A 19,525-nucleotide genomic window follows, 5' to 3' on the forward strand; every position below is an offset into this window, starting at 1 on the left:
TCCTCCTCCTCCTCCTCCTCAATCTCCTCGACCCCCTGCCCCTCGGTTTCTTCTGCCTCACCTGAATCACCCCTCTGGTCTCTCAAATGACCGCCCTTGCGCTTAGGGATGACACTCATAAACGCATCGCCCCAGTTCTCATACTCAAGCCACTTGAGCATGATCTCGACGACGTGGTTTGTCGCTAGAACCGTCCGGCTCTGCATCACCATGTACTGGCCGATAGGCAGCCGAGCCGTTCGGATGCCACGTTCCCTTGCTCGTTTGTAGCACAGCCCCTTTTCGCGGTTCTTATCGACGAGGCCGCCAATAACATAGCTTGTGTTGGGCTCGAGGCGTTCGAGTGTGTACGGTGAGTCTGATGATAGGTAAACGATGTCCTGATATTCGGGAGACGGCTCGGGCTCGGGGTCAGGCAAGGGAAGAGGATCCTTTTCGTCCCTCACCCACGGGATTCTGTTATCCAAGCTCCTCTGGAGTTGATCGACCATGCGATCACTCGGATCTTTCATCTTCTCCCGAGCCTGCTTCGCACAATCGATAAAATCTCCGTTCACAAAGTCAATGCCCTTCCAGTTCTTGTGTTTGTCATCGAGGATCTGGTGGAACCGCTCAGCCAGTTTTCCGTTCCAGTCCGAGACGAAGATGTGTGTACGATATCTCGCATTTTTGTTCTCCGAGTATGACCTGGTGATTTGGCTGCCGAGTGAAATGAGCTCCTTCTCGCGCATGTACTGCTCAAAGTCACAGTCGAAGATGAGTGTGACAGGCACATTGACTGAAGGAGGTTTCTGCTGCCTATTGGCATTTGGATCAATGCCCTGAGCGATAAGTGCTGCCCTTTCTTCACGCTTGCGGACTTTGCGTGCGACTCGACTATCCTTTCGCTTCTGCTTTCGCTCCTCTTTTCCGGCTTCCCATTGCTGCTGTTTTCTCAAACGCTTGAGAGCGTTCTTGGACATAGGCTCGGCGGCTTCGTCGTCCGCTGGCCGTTTTTTAGGAATAGTTGAACCCTCTGTAAGGGGCACATTATCTGTTGGCTTTGTGTGAGAGTCAGCGGTGACTGTTTGCTCACTATGTCCAGTGTTGGCTGAGTTTTCTGATAGTGAGGGTGGTTCCTGATGAGGTTGACCTTTCTCTCCTTCATTTGTTGTTGGCTCCATTTCGGGGAAATCAATTCTTTCGATCTTATCTATACCGAAAACTAATATTTGGCGGATTGATGACTTGATTCTAAGTTCAGGTTAACTTCTCTAAAGGCTAGATTAAGTCGTATAAGATGTTTGCCAGGATAACGTCGAATAGGAAAAGGAGCCGCGTAACGATCTTATCACCGGGTAGTCTCGGAAGTTAAGATAATTGTATAAAGTAATAGGAGCCAAACTTGTATATGAGTCAATGGCAATCCGTCGAAATGCCAGACTCAGAATTAAAGCTCGAGAGAAAGATTCTCTTTGTTAAGCTCATAGCCAATTTTTCTCACTGAGTCCAGTGATGGTGGGGCATGATGGAGGTACGTACCGCGACAGAGGACTTGAATTTCGTCGAGCTCTCTTGAGCCAATGAAAGCAGAGCAATTGGATGACCAACGTCACGTGTTTCTAGTGGAGGCATCTCGATCCTACAGTTTCCATAGCTCGGCTTCAACCTCAGGCCCAAGAAATAAAAGCTCCCAACTTCTCTCCCTCACAGCAATCGCAATGGAGCACCCGTCGAGCGCGAATTGGAAGGCTCACAAGAAGGCTGACAACCTTTTCAAGCCTTACGATGTCCTCGATGACACCGCAAAGGCCGGTGTGATCGGTGCTCTCAGTGGTCTCTTCCTCTCCTCCGTCAAGAATGCCATGGCCAAGAACAATGTTGGCATCCTGAGCGTCTTCACCCGAGGTGCTCATATTATCGGTATTGGAGGTACGATAGATGTTCTGGATGAGCCCAATTGGAGGTTTAGCGGTACTAATTATGTCATAGCCGCCGCTCCCGCCGCATATGTCTTCGTCTCACGAAGCTCAATGAACCTCCGCGAAAAGGACGACGCCTTCTCTGCTGCTCTCGGTGGTTTTGCCCTGGGTTCAGTTCTCGGCCTTCCCAGTATGACCTGATCTTGTACCTCAAACCGCATGATTTAACACGCTGCAGCGAGACGAATGCCCGTCGTTATGGGACTAGGTGGTGGTCTCGCAATCTTCCAGGGTATGTTCCACTACCTCGGCGGCCGATACGATAGCTTCAAGAGAGAAGACGACGAATTCGAGCGCAAGGAGATCGTCCGACGAAGCACCCGACTGCCAATTGAGCAGACTATTTCCGAGATTGGCGAGGGCCGAGGTAAGTCGCGCACAGCGTTTGATGTGGCTGGAAAACCTCTGACACTATTTCAATAGGCATCCGACCTCCCGGATATGATGAGCGAAGGGCAGAGCGACTTAGTGAGAAGTACGGTGTTGAGATTAACCCAATTAAGGCGACTGTCGAGGGTAGCCAATAAGCAAGATGCGACAAGCGGGCGAACGGGACGGGTCGAGAGCGATTGTACATAACTCTTCTGGGCGAGGAAGAGATGCTACACTAAAGAATTGGAGTTTTGTTTTATTTCCATGTGAAACTCTGAACTGTGCCAACTCACGCTTGGGCAGTCAGTTCTCTCTCCAAAGGTATGTCATCTGAGCCTTCATTCATCCCTCCTCATTTTGCAATGATGATACACCGAGTCAGAGGCTGTTTATGATCTTAATGATTCCAAACCTCACCAATATCTACATCCTGAGCACAATCACCTATTAATTCGCATGGTTTTGATGGCGTTATTTTGGACTGCTCACTGACCGTGGTAGATTACATTCATAGCTTTCCATCATTGAGGGAATACCACATGTTATGATATCACAAGGTAGGTCAAGTATGCCTCTGTTCTTTGCTTGCTATGATGATATACCGAGTCAGAGGCTGTTTATGATCTTAATGATTCCAACACTCACCAATATCTACATCCTGAGCCCCCTATTCTCGCCCATTCTACGTCTATTAATTTTCGATGGAAAAGTACTAATTGCATCAAGACACTAGGCTCGCTGTCTATCTATTTACGAAAATTTCTATGTGTAAAGCATCGTGGTACGTGTGATTTCTTTCATCTTCTTGCATACCGTTCTATGATGATACATCGAGTCAGAGGCTGTTTATGATCTAGATGATTCCAACGCTCACCAATATCTACATCCTGAGAACCCGCTCATTCTATCTTTGTTTACTTCCAGCTCATTTGGAAGAGTTGCTAACTCATCCAAGTATAGTTACTCTGATTTATTCCTCTTTCACGTGTACCACCAGCATTGTGTATCCTGATCTGACTTGACAGTCATCTCATCATTTACGCTAGTATGAGCTAGCGACTTCTTCATTAAATGCGAATCATCTTGCGCTCTCACTGTCAACCTTTTCCGAATGTATTTATCCATCCTGTGTCTCGTGTGGGTTCCATTTGCTTTTGCCCTCAATCCTATTTTGCCAACTCCACGACATTCTAGCCCGTGATTTGCTCTTCCATTCGAGTTGGACAGACCTCAGACCTTGACAACCTTCAATCCGACCTGCACATAGCGTGCAAAGACGAAAAACATGCAACCGGCCAGCATAGAACAACCACAAAACAACTGCAGGCCGAGATAGTCGCCATTCTGAGCAGACACGATGGCTCCAGCGATGGGGCTCCCTGTCAGAGCACCAAAAGACTGAACCGCAAACGCAGCGCCAACACGAGTGCCAATCTGGCGAATATCGGAGAGCTGTGCGATGAGAGTCGGGACGAGACTGATATAGCCACCCGATGAGAACCCAAAAATGACAGCAAATACAACAATGCCGGCGGTATCTTTGACAGGAATCCAGACACAGAAACAAAAGAGGGCGGATATGAATGTGATGATGATCATGACGTTGTATCGACCGATCTTGTCGGCGATAATGCCGGGAATAATACGACCAAAGATACTATGGTCAAGTCAGTACGTACTGCAGAGCGTCGTCTGGAAGGGCCATGACTTACCTCACAGCATTGAGGATAGGTAGCAGGTAAGGGATCAAAGTCTCGGACATGCCCGCAGCCTGAGCCTGGAGGAGGACATAGTTGAAGGGAAGAAACATGCCCCACATGAAGAAAAAGAAGCCAACGACAGTGATGAGGATGGGGAGTTCGCGGAGGCCGTTGATGTAGTCCTTGACAACAAATGGTTTGGAGCGAGGAGGTAGACGGGATTTGACAGTGAGACAAGAGAAGACAAGCAAAACGAGGAACATAAAGGCCACGGTACGCATCATCCAGGGGAAGCCGACGCTCTGGATCATCTTGTCCATCATGATTGGAAGAACAACACCTCCGAGAGATGAGCCTGAGACCATGATACCAAAAGCGCCAGCTCTACGCTTAAAGAACCATGTGACGAGTGAGGACATGCAAGCGTTGAAGACAGCGCTTGATCCAATGGCTGCGACGATGGACTGCGAGAGGAAGAACTGATAGTATTCTTTTGATAAAGAAATCATCATGAGACCGAAGATGTAGGCGATGGACCCAAACCAGAGAAGATACTTGGGGCCGTAGTTGTCGAACAGACTGCCAAACTAGGTAGCAAGAGGTCAGTTTATTGCTTGATACGAGGAGGACGTGTAGACATACAATGGCACCACAGAAGACCATGAAGAACACCTCGACAGAGGTGATCCAGCTCACGGCAGAGCTATTGTAGTCTCTAAGCGGTCCAGAAACATAGTATTTCTGGAACACACCCACGCAGTTCACGAGGCCGAATGTGCAGAACAGAGCACACCACCCACCAAAGACAACAAGCCAAGCCTCGGAACCACCATCTGGGAAATCAGCTGGTGCCATTCCTGGTGGAGGGCCTGCTGGCGGTTGTTCCTGTTTCTTCTCGTCATTGTCACCACGCTCGAGATCAGCCGCGACGGCGTTGGCAGGTTCTGGATGTATGTTGGCTTCTGTTTTGGCAGTGGGTTGAGGACCTGACTTTTCGGGGTCTGTTGAAGTGGTTGGTTGGAGGTTTCTGTCATTGACCGTCTCGGAGGAGGAGGATATTGTCGAACGAGCCATGATGATGGTTGTGTAGGTAGGTATAATCTGAGATGTAGGCCCAGGTACTCAGAAGGGAAAGAATTATTATTATATGTTGCGTGTTACTCGAGCTGCTACTAAGCCACGATATATCATGTCAGTGCTAACAAGTGTGAACCATTGCTGGGTAGTGGTTGTATGGCTCGGTCCAACATGGGCAGAACCTTTATAACTATCAAGTTACCCTCTGTAAATCTCACCGTCTTACATCTACCTATCTACCTATGTACTATAATATATGATCTATGTTGGCTAGTGGGGTAGATCTCCCGTTGTTGAAACCAATGCCCAGGGGGGTATCGTGTCTATCCTTGCGCCATCAATCGGTGTTCGTCCTTGGCGGAGGTGATAAATCCGTCCAGGTGTGGATCAGTATCGGCTTTAACAAGGGTACTCTTTGCTTATTTTGTCCGTTATCACACAACTCATACAAGTTAAGGCTGGTCTCACTCTGACATTGGACTTAACTCAAAGCCGAGTCGCGAGCTGTCTAAGCCCAAAGCGTGGCCAGTAACAGAAATCGTCCAATAACTTCGAGCTATGGTCACATACGAGTGCTCCTTTCGAGCCTCCATTATTAATACAGCTGAGAAGGAATGGTTTATCAGATAAGTTGGCTGCATGAGATGAGTCAGTGATCGTCGTGCTCTTTAGCTCCTAACCTATCCTATAGGGAGGGGCCTGACTGAATAGACCGCTCGGATCCGATGCGAGAATTGATTAGCCCGACCATCAAGTACCGTGTAGTTACTTATGACATGCGCTGTTGTTATGGTGCTGGCTGTGCCCCTTCCTTCAAGGCTCAAGCCACAACAAGTACAGTATGAGCCGAATTCCCGAACAAGCCAATCAAGTAACAGCTCTTCAAACTCGTCAATATTGGTACATAAAGGCTTCAGCTCTATGATGAATAGTATAGATAGGGAAGTAATCATACATGACAAAACAAAACGTTGTGTTGTGTAAAAGTCTCCTCCTGCTCGTCTCCCTCCTTTTGTATTTCATGCTCTGCAACATCGCTCACTCATATCACATTGCTCCTCGTCTGCACATTCTCATCGTATGAACTCCTTGAGATCCTTGTTATCCTCGAATTTTACCTTGCCATCCTTCTCAACTGTGGCAACGTGAATTCCCGTCACGGACTTATCTTCCACTTCTGGCTCAACAGCCTTGGCAGGGGCAGGCTTGGTCTTGGTGCCGTCAGTCAGCTTGGGCTTATTCTTCAAGTCGAGAGCCTCTGCCAGAACACCGGGCTGGGCATCAGCAATCTCATCCACTTGCTTGTTGGTGAGAACGTCTGAAGCGCGCACTCCTCGGCTAGACATGAGGATCTTTGTGGGACCATGAAATTGGAGGAAAAGGCGATCACCCCAGATGGTTCGTCGAGTAGCGGTTCGCATACTGTAGAAAGCTCTTGCCAGATACTTCCATACTTCTGAGGTACGCACAGTCTTCACCCACTCAGGCTCTGAGATCCATCTAAATAGCGAGGGCACCTGGAGTCGTAGGCTGCTGCTCTTGAAGCGGAAAGGCTGTGGTGGGTATCGGCTGATCGAATAGGCGACAACACTTCCGGGGTGCGCGACAAACTCCTCTCCCTCTTTGAGAGTGAGCTCGTAGATTTGCCCCGGTGCTGATAGAGCGGCGAGACCTCGTCCTGTGAGGAGTGTGTTGCCCCAATAGGCCAGCGTGAGGCTGCTCTGAATGCGCGCCGAGGGCGCAAGAGTGTATCCTGTCCAAGCCAACAGCGCATTCCTCTGTGAGATCATCCAGTCTGTCGTTCCGTCGAGGTGGAGGACTGTAAAAGTGGTTGTAGGTGATTTCGTCGATATCAAGGCTGTGATGGGTGTCGTAGCTGAGATGCGCTGGTAGAGAAACGGAATGCCGAGAAAGGCTCGTGTGATCGGGTTAAGGATCGAGAGTGTGGATTGGGCCTGTTTATTTGCATTAATAAGTCTTCTGGTATCTTTTGTCTGATGTTGCGTGCGTGCGTACATTTTCAGGCTTGCCAGCTACAGCAACCAAGGTACCCCTCCGAGTATAGAGCTTCTGCGATGCCGACAAGGTAACAGAAAGGAGCGAATACGGGGAACCGAGAACCTCGAATCGAGCATCTAAACAGGTAAAGAAATGGTCAGAGACTCGCTTCTTTCATGGCTCAATGGCAGCACAGAGAAATCATACCCGCAGGATCCCTCGTCTCGAGAGCTCCAAAGGCATCAGGCCCAACCTTTGGCGCTTCAGTGCTCGGCGCAGCGCTGATCTGAATACTCCGGCACTGAGTGCAAGTATACGAGGGTAATACCCGCAGCCGTAGTCCTCGCGCCGTTCTCGTCAAGGGCAATTGGCCTCGCATTTTGTGTTGGATATATGAGCTCTGAGAGAGCTGTACAACTTGTATATCCACCAACTCACATTCAATTCAATTCAAGCCATGGAACCCGCTAAGGTAATATCACCAAAAGCGAATCAGTCTTGTTAGCGGCTTTTCCCGTTCCCGTTCCCGTTCCCACACGTCATGTCACGTGTGCGTCCGTTGCTGTGCCAACGCCCGTGCTTTCCATCCTCATTTCACTAGACCGCTACCCATGCTATCTTTCTCTATAGCAAATCTTTGCTAACTTTCAGGACGTGGTAGCGGCCAGTTTGGTAGGCTGACAGAGTCCGACTCAACGACACCTTGAGCTTCTTCGCCCTCACAACCAATACAATCCTCTCGATACCGAATACACACAATGAGTGTGAGAGTGGTCTCCAGGATAAGACCGCTGCTGGAAAAGGAGCGCGAATGTGACATTATCGTTCGAGCCGATACCGCGGATTCTGGCAAGCCAAACACGGTCGTCAAGATCCCCAACCCCAAGAACGAGGCTGAGGAGTTCTCATTCGCGTTCAATGGCGTGTACGACCGATCTACGACTCAAGAGGAATTGTTTACTGCTGAAGGTGCGATCTCATAAGCTAACGCGTTTTGTTTCGTCTTGTTTTCGTTTACTACGTCTCTTTCCTGCTCGTATCGTATCGTGTGTTGACTCGAGTAGTGGCGCCGCACGTCAAGTCTCTCTTCCAGGGATACGATGTCACAATATTCGCCTATGGTGTCACCGGTACCGGTAAAACACACACGATGCGAGGCGGTATGAAGCTGGCAGACCGCGGGGTGATTCCTCGGATGCTCAGCAACGTCTTTCGAAGGGGCAAGAAGATCATGAAGGATTCTCGTGGTGAGACGGATGTGCAGGTTTTGCTGTCCTACTACGAGATCTATAACGACAAGGTCTTTGATCTCCTCGAGCCACCCGAAAAGCGAACGCCAACCGGTCTGCCCCTACGAGCTGAGGCCAATGGCAAGACTATCGTTGTCGGTCTGTCAGAAAGAGCTTGTGAAGACCTCAAGGATTTTGAGAAGCTCTATATCGAAGCCAACAACAACCGCGTCACGGCAGCTACCAAGCTCAATGCTCACAGTAGCCGCAGCCATGCTATCCTAAGAGTCAAGCTGATCCAAACGACTTCGGACATGGTCAGGGAGAGCACAGCATCCGCCATTGATTTGGCCGGATCTGAGGACAACCGCCGAACCGACAACGGAAAGGAGAGGTTGGTGGAATCTGCGGCCATCAACAAAAGTCTCTTTGTCCTGAGCCAGTGCATCGATGCTATCGGACGTGGTGACAAGAGGATACCCTACCGGGAGTCCAAGATGACACGGATTCTGTCTCTGGGCCAGAACAGTGGAATCACTGTCATGATCTTGAATCTATCCCCTCTGCGAAGTTATCACCTCGACACCCTCAGCAGTCTCAATGTCAGCTCTCGGGCGAAAAGGATTGAGGTCAGGGAGATTGAGAATGAGATTGTGTACAAGCAAGTTCCTAGGGCAAACTCGGGTCTCACAGGTTCCAATGTCCAGCGTCAGCCTCTTCGGCCACTTGCCAATCTCACTAATGTGCACAACGGTAATGCTGCTGCCAAAGCCGCTGACAAGGCTGCTGATGCCAATAAGCCCGTCAAGGCCTTTAGCGTCTACACTGACAAGTCCAAGCCAGCAGCACCAGTTAGCCGTCCCCTAGTGAGCTCCAATATCGCCCGTCGAGTCAATCCAGTCAAGCGGCCGTCTGAAAATGATGCCGCTATGAGACCTAGTAAGATCTCAAGACCTGCAGCTCCAGCATCTGTCACGGTTTCCGCTGCTCAAATTGAGGCCATGGTTGAGAAGAAGGTCAGCGAGATCCTTGCTGCTCGAGTAGCAGCCGAAAAAGAATCTCAGCCACCACCAATGGTCCAACCTGAAATCAGTGATGCTGTGCAAAGGCGATTGGAGGCTCTTGAGCGGCGGATTGACAGCGATGAATGGCGAGATGATTCCAAGTCGGAGGGTTTGAGGTTCCTCCTGGCTGCTCGCCAACACAAGGAGCGCGGCGAGGATGAGATCGCGCTAAAGATGTACGAGAAGGCTCTGCCCTACTTTCCTGGACAAACAAAGCTGCTCAACAAGATCGAGAGACTGAGATCGCGGTTGGAGGGAAACGCTCCCGCTCCTTCTCCTCGACGGGAAACTCCTCGTTCGGAGCGCAAGAAGCGAAGGCTCGTCTACGATGATGCGGACGGCGATTATGAGACTGCCGAGGCAGACGTTGATGAGGAAGAGTTCGCTCACCGTGCCTCAAAGCCCAAGTCTCGAAAGGTCAAGGTCAAGGCTCTTGCCACCAAGTCCATTCTTTCGGGTGACGATGAGGGTCCCGCATCGCCTCGAACCCAGCATCTTCTCGATATTGTCAACTCACGCGACCTCGGTCAGATTCGAGGCCTAGTCGGCTTCGGTGCGAAGAAAGCCCGTGACCTGGTTGACTATCTTGAGCTCGTCAAAGATGACGAGGCTGGTGGCCGTATCGACAGCCTTGCTCAGCTGAGGACAGTTCCAGGCATGGGAAGCCGGACCGTGGAGAGAGCGTATGATGGACTTGTTGTTTAAGCGTGAGTGTGAGTGTGAGCGTGAGCGTGGCGTAAGTTGTTTTTCGCCCGGAGATGGGATGGGCATCCAATGCTTTTGGTTTTATATCATAGCCGTATACCCCACCTGTTTTGTTCGAAGTTGATAGATGCATTGGAAAGCGAGGGGAGTTGATGGAGTTTGGGTGAGCTGAATTTATACAAAGGTTGCATAAGGCAGTGGTAAAAGGCTGTCATTTAGGTGTTTATTTATTCATTAATCGGGTTTGAAATTGCACTACATGTTGTGTCCAAGTAATACTCACATTCTTTACAGTGTAGGTATTCTATGTGCATCGTTTGTTGTAGGATTGATAAACGGCGAAATGGGATTATCATAACTGAACCACCAAGTAGATACATACTTACACACTATGCGCAGAAAATAAGCTTGGCATAATTCACTGGTAAGCAGCGTCCTATCTTAAATATTTACTTAAGCCCTCCAGTGACTACCGCGTATCATTTGGTGGGACGAACTTGAACTGTGAATCTACAGGGTAGCCTCCTCAGATGGTAGTAATGTTAAGGAACCTGCATCTCTTGCCTCTCTATATTCTTACTTCAAACGTGTATTATGATAGAAATCTACAACACTTGTCAACTCTTCGGTTTATGGAGCATGAACCACCCATAAACCTGTTACGCGCTCAGACATTCATGCATATAGAAGTCAAGACAAGACCAGACAACACAGCCACTTGCACCGCAAACGTATATTATGCGTTGACCAAGGAATTTTGGGACGATCGCACCATGTGAAACCACTTCTGTCACTTTTAGGTTTGTGCATAGCCACTGGCGTTTGCATCATCCAACGTCTCTGCCGACCAAAACTTACACGATCCAATGACTTTAGAGCTGTAGACGCTAGAAACCGGCTGCCGAAGCCTTGGGTTTCGTGTAAGAATGCATGTGACCGAATGCAACAGCATTGATATATCTTTATGACCATGATTAGAGAAGCCTTCTTATTCGCAATCGTGTCGTTCATCTGACAGTTATGATGACATTGCGACGGTCAGCTAAAACAGATCTTGTTTTAGGCATCTGAAAGCCAGAGACACTGACATAGCTCGCAGATCCACGGAAATTAAAATTCGATGCCACATCTCGTATCGACCAAGACTTGTTTCATCCTCATTTGTCATAGACATAGACAGCAGCAAGGTAGCAAGTTAATAAGTGTTTGAACATGATATCTGTGTGTATTCGTTGGTACCTCAGGTTAAAGTCCACAAGCCCATATCCTCCCATAAAACTCGCCTGCAATACTTTTTGTGGTGTTATGTACAGATTGCAGCGCCTGACAGTCGCCTGTCAGCTCTAGAAATGATGATCCAACAAACCCCAAGCTGTGCCCGTGGGAAGCTGAGTAGTGAGATGCAGAAGCAACAATAACAGCAAATAAAAAGCATGAATCAACGCCAGAGAAGGAAAATTAGGTAAAAATGTCGGTGATGACCGATGCCACGTCCTGCCTTGCAAAGCTCTGCAGTCCGTAACCCCCCCCAGATATCCAAAATGAAGCCTCTCTAGAGGGTCCAGAGTGAAAGGGGGGAGAGGAAGCATGTGGGACGGAAAAGTAACAAGTCGTTAAACAAGGCCCCATGGCTGGGTACACAACCCAACCAAAATAAAAAGGTGAGGTATAGGTAGGTAGGTAGTGAGTGATGTGATCCGATGTTGGAACGTGTACCAACAAAATTGGGCGAGTTTCGTCGTAGGGAAGGAAAACCTTGAATGAATTGGGGGTATCCGTCAAGTCCGATTCATTCATTCACCAGATGCTCTCCCGTCTCATCTCATCTCATCTCATCGTGTCCGTTGCTTACACGCTGTAGCCATGCGCCTGCTACGCCTGCGCCTAAGCTGTAACCATCGCTTGGCGCCAATGCCGTCAATCATAAAAAAAGAACATCGCGTGATTTTTTATTGGTTTGTCTTTTTTGTGTTGGTTTGACTGTCCGAGAATTAACTCATCGGATCATGCTGCTCCGTCGCTCTTGGATGCTGGGCATCTGCTTGTTGCTTGAGCCTCCAAAGTGAGGAATGGAGCTGAAGCGGTTCAGACGCTTGCGCTCAGCAGTAGCCATAGGCGGTTGTTGCTGGTGCTGAATCTCAGAAGGGAAGTGGTGCTCATCGATGACTACGCTTGAGGGGGCGGGCATAGAGCCAACACCGGCCTTGTCCCCGTGAAGGGCATCGATGTTCGAGGAACCGGAGGAAGAGCCAGTGCTGTTGGGAGTCTGGTAGACGTACTCTCCGTCAACGTAGACAGCGTTGGAGACGAAGGTGGAACGTCGGTGACGGCGGCGGGTGTAGCGTTGCTCGAGACGGAAGAGCTCCAGCTTGGCCTGGATCTTGTCCATGAGAGACTTGCCCATTTTTGCGGTGGGTGTATGAACTTTTAGGTGGTGAGTTCAGAATAGGTGAGATTGAGCCCGTATACTGTATGTATATGTCAGGGCGATCAGTTCGGATCCCTCGGTGAGATTGGAGCGCGGCGAGGGAGGCTGGCTTCGTAATGGAGGAGTCGAGGATGTGGAGATTAGGTTTCCAGGTATTCGTACTGCAATCAATGCCGTACGCTTTCGATTTGTACCGAGTGAAAATGTTCCGTCTCGGGGGATTGTGTGTCTTGTGTTGTCCTTGAATTGACCCTGAGCATAAAGGGGGAGGCAATTGTTCGTCTTGACTGGGTATTGGTGTTTGTACTAGTATATGGTTACCAGCAGGTCAAGTCAAGTACTGATGTAAGTTGCTCGGTTGTTTCGGTGATATCGAGGTTGGTTGGACAGTATTAAAAGAGAGTAGGGGACATTAATAGCTTGAGCAGGAGGAAGCAAATCGCCTGGAGTTATGTTTCCTTGTCCACGAAAGAGATCGGAGTCAAAAATGAATGAGTGGATGTGAATGAGAGCGGGAGACTGGGGGTAGAAGAAGGATTACGATTGCGACAGGTACAAGGAAGAGGGAGAAGAACGAGGGGGGCGGATTGGATGGAAGATAAGACTCAAGGTTGAGGTGCTGAACATGCATACATGGGCCCCTAGAGAGTTAGTTGTCTAGGGGAGCACGCCGGGGGCAGTAGCCCGCAGGTACCTAACTTTACAGAGTTAGTGGAGTCTGTAGCGCGTAAGACGCTGGCATCTCGAGCTGAAGGGTATGCTCTCATTCGTCGACCCGGCGAGAATCCAAGGAGGATGCACCCAACAGGGGAGGCCCGGAAAGTGGGTTTAGCCTAGACAGGTGATACTAATTGGAACTGGTCGTGTGAAAGTGGATGGATGTGTCAAGGGTGCCATGCGACCCAAAAGCTTTGGGGAGCAACCTGCAGATGCTTGAGGGTTGAGGCCCCCCTGAAAGGTAACGTTGATGGCCATTGAGTGATTCTCTGTCCTTGATTGAGCCTTGGGGAGGCTGGCGAAAGCTTGCCTCGCGGCTTTTGACTTGAGAAAAGAACAGAGGATAGCATCTTGAAGAGGCTGGAGCATGAGGTGGAAATCACTGCATCCAACAGTCACTGTGACCTCTTGGCTTGGCTTGAAGCCCTGATAATCTTGCACACCAACTTGTCAAAGCTCTCCCCTATCCTCCCGTTGACGGCCCGTCAAAAGGCGTTTGGTTTGTTCTTTGTCCTCAGCTCAACTCGTGAAGAAAGAAACCCACACTCTTTGTTAATTTACTAGTCCAAAAGCCAATAAGGGAGCTACATATTATTCTATCTAGCTCGGACCTCAGAAGACAAAGTCTGTTCCCAACACCGACGAAAGCGCTAAATAGCACACCAGCATGATTGTGTCGTTGTCGGGTTGACATTTTTGACGCAGGGGGTGTCTAGGTGCATGCAATCCCCAGTTCAGAAAGGGGAGAAGGAGTTTGCAGAAGCTGGTTTCGTTTTATGCCGAACACGAACGAGGTTCCATTGGTTCCTGGCATGGAAACGCAGTATCTGGGGCTTCCACCCACGCGAGAAAGTAAGCCAAAATGGAAAAGGAAAAGGAAAAGAAAATGGGCATGGAAACCGTCAAACCACATGGTTTCTGCGAGTCAGTATCCACACTCTATCTATTCTAAATGTTGATCCTGGGACGATCCGACTCAGAAAATGTCATCCGCAGAGCATGTCTTTCAGCTCGTCGATCAGCCGAGATTAAGATGAGATTTACTCTGTATATGATTTTCATATGATATAGTTAGATATCCCCAAGAAATGATTAATCGTTGCTCGCAATATTCCAAGAGAATCAATATCTCCTTTGCTCATCCTCGCTCTCTCCATAGCGGCGAAGCGAACCGGGCCCCCCTTGTTGGTCTCCGGTGAGCAAGCATGGTTGGTTCATTGGACATGCTGTATTAGGTATGGCTTCTCTGCACGAGCTGCACGTTTTTTCTGCAGCGCCGCTTAGTAGAAACAATCGGTTCATCCATCTCCATTACGCGATCTCCTTTCTCGTCCTCTTACCCGGCTATCACTGGTAGTGTTAGCCTGTTGCTCGCTGGTTGTTCATCGACTGAGTTTTTACCACCATGAACAAAGTGGCGTAGCTAATGGGCTTCCAGACTGATGGATTTGGATGGGAATAAAAGTTTCTCTTCGCCGTTTCAAGCCAAAAACGTGCAAACATCGACTACTTTGGCCATGTGGCTTGGCTTGGGATTATCACAACGAGTCAGGTCGACCCGGCTGAGAGATCGTCAGGCACGGACTCGGATCCGGCTCAAGTTCTGGCCAGTCAGAGTTGTTGGAAACAACGAGACCGAAGCTCGTTTTGGCTAATGAATAGAAACTTTGGTGATCTATTGCTTGTTAGTGCATTTGTCGCTTATGTAGTAGAGGACCTGGCTCTTGCACTCCGTATGTTTCAAGAAATTGCTGTTAAATCAAGGTAGAATTTGGAGCCTGCAGTGGAGAATCGATAGATTAGTACCTCAAGGTAGGTAGGTAGGTAGGTACCTAGACAGATATCGATGTGCAATATGTTTGTATCAAGACGTAGCTTCTTGTCCAGCCGAAGAAGCATACCTAGGTATCGAATAGATCAAGATGCTACGAACCGTTATCAAGCAAGTCGAATCTGCCGCATGAGAAGCAATGGCTATTAAGGCAAGTTGATTGAGAATAGGTAGGTAAGCAATCAGAATATAATAATTGTGGCTTGCATGAGATGGTGTGGTGTATCGCGACTACCTTAGCTGCCATCAGCAGCCTCCACTGTTAAACTAAAAGTTCTCCTTCCTCGCACTGCATTGCATCATGGCATCGTTCACGTGAGCTGTCACCTTGAACCGCATCTCTTGCACTCGTCATCATGGACAAGTTACCCTGGGCACTTTGCTTTGATTTTTCGTCGAATACACTCAGTACCTATCATTTCGTCGAGGCACGAAGTTACACAAGATACAGCACAGATTAATCATAGCAAGCACAGCTTTCCGTTATAGCACTGTTCACCCTCCTTTGAATGCCTGTTACACGTCTGTCGATGGATGCATCATCTTCTCGACACAAGATCCCCTGTCCACGCCCCGAAAATGGAACAGAAGTAGGTCTTGATGTGCTTCCTTGTCATTGCCGGATCTCTCGCTAGATCTTGAGATAGGTCCTACGGCTTCGGGATCACAACGCTCTTGTTCGAGAATATGTGTTGCAGCCGGCCCATTACAGTGATATCAAGGCCCAAAAGGCCGTTTGCGTTACATCAAACCGATCCGGCAATGGCAATTTCCGGTTAACTCATATATATCAAACTCGGCCGTTAGACAACACAAGAACTTCCCGTCACGCCCAATCCTCAAATGGGGCCCTCTCAGCATAGGCTTGCTACATTCTCAAATCTCAGGGGATGCCACGGTGTTCTCCAAATAGAAGCCTGCACAGCCGGTCCACGACTCGGATCGATGTGCTTAGCCGTACACCGAGGCAACCTTCAGAAAGATGTCTTGGCTAACCCTCCAGTCTTTGGCTAGGGACATTCGCTACGTGAAGAGGTAGGGAAAGATTACCCATTCTGTGACACCAAAACATTCAACGTTGAATCACGCAACGGCAACTAGAAAAAGACGTACTTGTTGCCCCTTTCCGTGGCCCAAATGAGGACTGTAACGTTGACAATGCATCCTCCCGAGACCTTGCCGACCATGCTAATCTTCCGAGGAAGCACCAATGCGATGGAAGTATAACGAGTGATATATATGTTCTCCGGGCATTTTCTATTTTCTACCATTGATCTCTCATCCCCTATCATTCGCTCAGACCACCCCGCCATCATGAAGTCATACAATCTCTTAAAAGTCTTGTTGGTTGCGGCGTCAGTGGCCGTTGATGTCGAGGCTGTCAACAAACCAGCTGCTCGTGCCTCAAGAACTGGTCGAACGAGTGCTGGAATCACCCGCAAGTTCATTGTTGAAGTCGAGCCGGTAAGGAAACCAGTCCTGTCCTTGAACCAATCACTCACACTCGCAGAATCAAGGCACGACCACAGTGACACGCCAACTCCTCATGAAACCTGATCGAAAAAGGCCTTTGTTCCAGAGCTTTGATTGTAGTGATGTTTTCAGCGGGATGGTGGTTGAAACTGACACAGATAATATTGACACATTGCTCCAGATGGAAGGAGTTGTGAACGTGTGGCAGGCCCACAAAGTGGCCATGCCAAAAGTCGAGTTCTCAGATAATGGCCCATCTTCATCTATAAGAAACTATTCTATCCATCACTGGACGGGTGTTGACAAACTCCATGCTGCCGGTATTCGTGGAAAGGGTTCAACTGTCGCTATAATTGACACCGGCATTGACTATACTCACAAAGCGGTATGCTCATTCTGAAGCTGGTTCTATTCACGCACTAATTTTGCAAAGCTCGGAGGCTGTTTTGGACCTGGCTGCAAAGTCAAAGGGGGCTATGATCTTGTCGGAGCAGACTGTGGGTTTGGTGGACTTATTCCTATGATCAAGGGCTCACATTTCATCCAGGGGAAACTCACAATGAGAGAATGCATCCTAAGCAACCCGATAATGATCCTATGGACTACCAAGGCCATGGAACTCACGTTGCAGGTATCATTGCTGCTAAGAATGAATGGTTAGTTGCGTTGGAGGCAGATACAATAGAGTCTAACGACATGGACCTTAGGCTTACTGGAGTTGCGCCCGAGGCCGAACTTCTCATATACAAAGTTTTCTCTGATGTAAGTATGCGAGACCACTATTAATCATTTCGAGAGTTCTACAGCTAAGAACCGCTAGGATCCGTGGGAGACCGACGAAGAGACCATCATGCAAGCACTATGTGATGCTTACAATGCGGGAGTAAGTACTATTATGCACAATAATGAGTTACTGCTGATAGGGACTCTAAGGCCGATGTTATCACCTCGAGTATTGGACAACCCAATGGCTGGTCAGATAACCCCTGGGCCATGTTAGCCAGCCGACTGGTAGACAAGGGCGTCGTCGTGATAGCATCAGCTGGTAATGAAGGAGAGTTTGGACCATTCTACTCGAGCAGCGGAGCTGTCGGCAGAGGAGTTCTAGCTGTTGCTGCTGCTAATGTTACTACGAAGCCAAATGCTAACAGAACTGGCGAGGATCTTGGGCCACTTCCCGTATACTTCACCACTTGGGGCCCAACCAACGAGTTACTTCTTAAACCCGACATTGCAGCCCCTGGTTACATGATCATGAGTACTGTACTAAATCAGAGTTACGAGGAGCTGAGTGGGACATCCATGTCGGCACCCTACATTGCAGGCATTGCGGCTTTGTTCGTGGGTCAGTACGGTGGTCGTGCTTTCAATGGCGCAGGCTTTGCCAAAATGCTCAGAGATCGTATCGCATCGAGTGGAAAGACCCTACCGTTTGTCAATAATCGCCTAATGCGCAAGTATAAAGCCTCACCTTTCCAGGTTGGCACTGGACTTGTTGACGCCTGGAAAGTTCTCAACTACGACACTCAACTCGAGTATGAATCGTTTTCTCTGATGGACACAGAGCTGTTCCGGCCTCGATGGACTTTCAACATCACAAATACCGGCGGCATAGCACACGAATACACTTTTAAGCTTGAGCCCCAAGCAGGTTTCAACATTTACGATCCCGAATATGGAGTGGCTTTACTCTATGCTATTGAGCCCAAAAACATTGTCCCTCCTGTGAGACTTCCACACAGGGCCCTCATTGAACCTGGAGAGACAAGAGAGTTGAGGTAGGCCTGATTTGATGACGCAAATTTGGTCGCTTACAGTGATTAGTGTTACTTTTGGGCTTCCCGACGTCGACGATGATTACCTGCTACTCTACAGTGGCAAGGTATTGATCAATTCCGATCATGGGGAGAAATTGGCTATCCCATATGGAGGTTTGTTAGCTCTCTGTAAAGGACCACACGCCTAAATTTACTAAGAGACCTGAGCAGGAGCTGCATACGATACCGAGAAAGCATTTGACAATATGTTCATTGTTGATCCGTTTGTTACGGACCCTGATAAAGATTCAGCGTAAGTGACACAATCCGTGTATACATTTTGCTGATGACGGTGTAGATGGTCTTTCAATATCGACAGAGATGCGAGTGACTTTATTGAAATTGGCGGTAGGACATCATACGCCTGCGACAATCTTCGGTGGGACGTAAGTTTTCTGTAGATTCCCATCGTTTACGATGACTGATGAATAGCAGATCTTCGAACAAGGTTGGTCAGAATCTCTATGGACTTATCCTCCACGGGTCGGAAGACATGGCTTTATTGGTTCAGCAACAACAATGCGAGATGCGGAGGAATTCTGGTTCTTCGACCCTACTGTCAACGATCCGAACGACACATTGCCATTCCCGCTGAAACAACAATCACGAGGGTTTCACGTCTTTTGGTGGTTTGGCAAGCTCGCCAACGGCACAAGAATAGCCCCTGGAAACTACACGTGAGTAGCTCCTAATTTTACCAATAGGAAATTCTGACAGTTTTGAAGAATGCGTTTCGCAGCTCTTCGGCCCTACGGAAATCCAAACATATCCGATCACTGGGATGTCATGAACAGCCCTACGGCCAACAGCATCCAGGTGCTGCCGTATAACGGTACACGCAACTCGACATTGAAGTACAGAGCACCCAAGTACCAGACACCGAGCCTTGGAAAGGGGCTCCTAAAAGGTTAATTGGTAGCAGAAGGGTAATGCCCTGGGAGGATTTGGCACTTGGATTGGGCTGATATGAACCCTCCCACATTGGCCACAAACACGGGCACACGCAGTGATGTAATCAATCGGCCTTTACCTCGTTTTGATTTGCTCTATCCTAGCAACGCCATATGTAATATAGACCCAAGCAGTTATTGCCCCCTGGTTTGTTAACAGGGCAAATCCAACTGCATATGCTCCTGACACGAACTCCGTAAAT

General features: G+C 48.8%; 7 protein-coding genes across 7 annotated transcripts; 3 read left to right on the forward strand and 4 right to left on the reverse strand.

Moving 5' to 3' along the window:
* FSUBG_5333 (tRNA (guanine-N(1)-)-methyltransferase) lies at window positions 1–1,163 on the reverse strand (the record flags this gene model as incomplete). Its single annotated transcript, XM_036683418.1, has 1 exon — window positions 1–1,163. A coding segment is annotated over one exon (1,163 nt), but the record flags the coding sequence as incomplete, so codon positions are not given.
* A 537-nt stretch (window positions 1,164–1,700) lies between these two features.
* On the forward strand, window positions 1,701–2,488 carry FSUBG_5334 (NADH2 dehydrogenase (ubiquinone) chain; the record flags this gene model as incomplete). Its single annotated transcript, XM_036683419.1, has 4 exons — window positions 1,701–1,911; window positions 1,972–2,091; window positions 2,140–2,328; window positions 2,385–2,488. The coding sequence occupies 4 exons, from the start codon at window positions 1,701–1,703 to the stop codon at window positions 2,486–2,488; spliced, it is 624 nt and encodes a 207-aa protein (XP_036539045.1).
* A 1,075-nt stretch (window positions 2,489–3,563) lies between these two features.
* Window positions 3,564–5,107, reverse strand: FSUBG_5335 (monocarboxylate transporter 2; the record flags this gene model as incomplete). The annotated part of the gene is made up of 3 exons (XM_036683420.1): window positions 3,564–3,990; window positions 4,046–4,620; window positions 4,676–5,107. The coding sequence occupies 3 exons, from the start codon at window positions 5,105–5,107 to the stop codon at window positions 3,564–3,566; spliced, it is 1,434 nt and encodes a 477-aa protein (XP_036539046.1).
* A 1,076-nt stretch (window positions 5,108–6,183) lies between these two features.
* Window positions 6,184–7,487, reverse strand: FSUBG_5336 (altered inheritance-mitochondria 24 mitochondrial; the record flags this gene model as incomplete). Its single annotated transcript, XM_036683421.1, has 3 exons — window positions 6,184–7,065; window positions 7,127–7,245; window positions 7,316–7,487. 3 exons carry the CDS (start codon window positions 7,485–7,487, stop codon window positions 6,184–6,186), a joined length of 1,173 nt encoding a protein of 390 aa, XP_036539047.1.
* A 379-nt stretch (window positions 7,488–7,866) lies between these two features.
* FSUBG_5337 (kinesin family member 22) lies at window positions 7,867–10,106 on the forward strand (the record flags this gene model as incomplete). The annotated part of the gene is made up of 2 exons (XM_036683422.1): window positions 7,867–8,077; window positions 8,173–10,106. The coding sequence occupies 2 exons, from the start codon at window positions 7,867–7,869 to the stop codon at window positions 10,104–10,106; spliced, it is 2,145 nt and encodes a 714-aa protein (XP_036539048.1).
* Window positions 10,107–12,102: 1,996 nt separating this feature from the next.
* Window positions 12,103–12,510, reverse strand: FSUBG_5338 (uncharacterized protein; the record flags this gene model as incomplete). The annotated part of the gene is made up of 1 exon (XM_036683423.1): window positions 12,103–12,510. One exon carries the CDS (start codon window positions 12,508–12,510, stop codon window positions 12,103–12,105), a length of 408 nt encoding a protein of 135 aa, XP_036539049.1.
* Window positions 12,511–16,396: 3,886 nt separating this feature from the next.
* On the forward strand, window positions 16,397–19,284 carry FSUBG_5339 (subtilisin-like serine protease; the record flags this gene model as incomplete). Its single annotated transcript, XM_036683424.1, has 12 exons — window positions 16,397–16,546; window positions 16,737–16,940; window positions 16,989–17,052; window positions 17,103–17,211; window positions 17,263–17,317; window positions 17,376–17,438; window positions 17,489–18,333; window positions 18,380–18,486; window positions 18,544–18,625; window positions 18,671–18,758; window positions 18,808–19,049; window positions 19,098–19,284. 12 exons carry the CDS (start codon window positions 16,397–16,399, stop codon window positions 19,282–19,284), a joined length of 2,196 nt encoding a protein of 731 aa, XP_036539050.1.
* Window positions 19,285–19,525: the final 241 nt, after the last annotated feature.

This window comes from Fusarium subglutinans, assembly GCF_013396075.1.
Source record: "Fusarium subglutinans strain NRRL 66333 chromosome Unknown NRRL66333_c0000052, whole genome shotgun sequence".
Taxonomy (NCBI): Eukaryota; Fungi; Ascomycota; class Sordariomycetes; order Hypocreales; family Nectriaceae; genus Fusarium; species Fusarium subglutinans.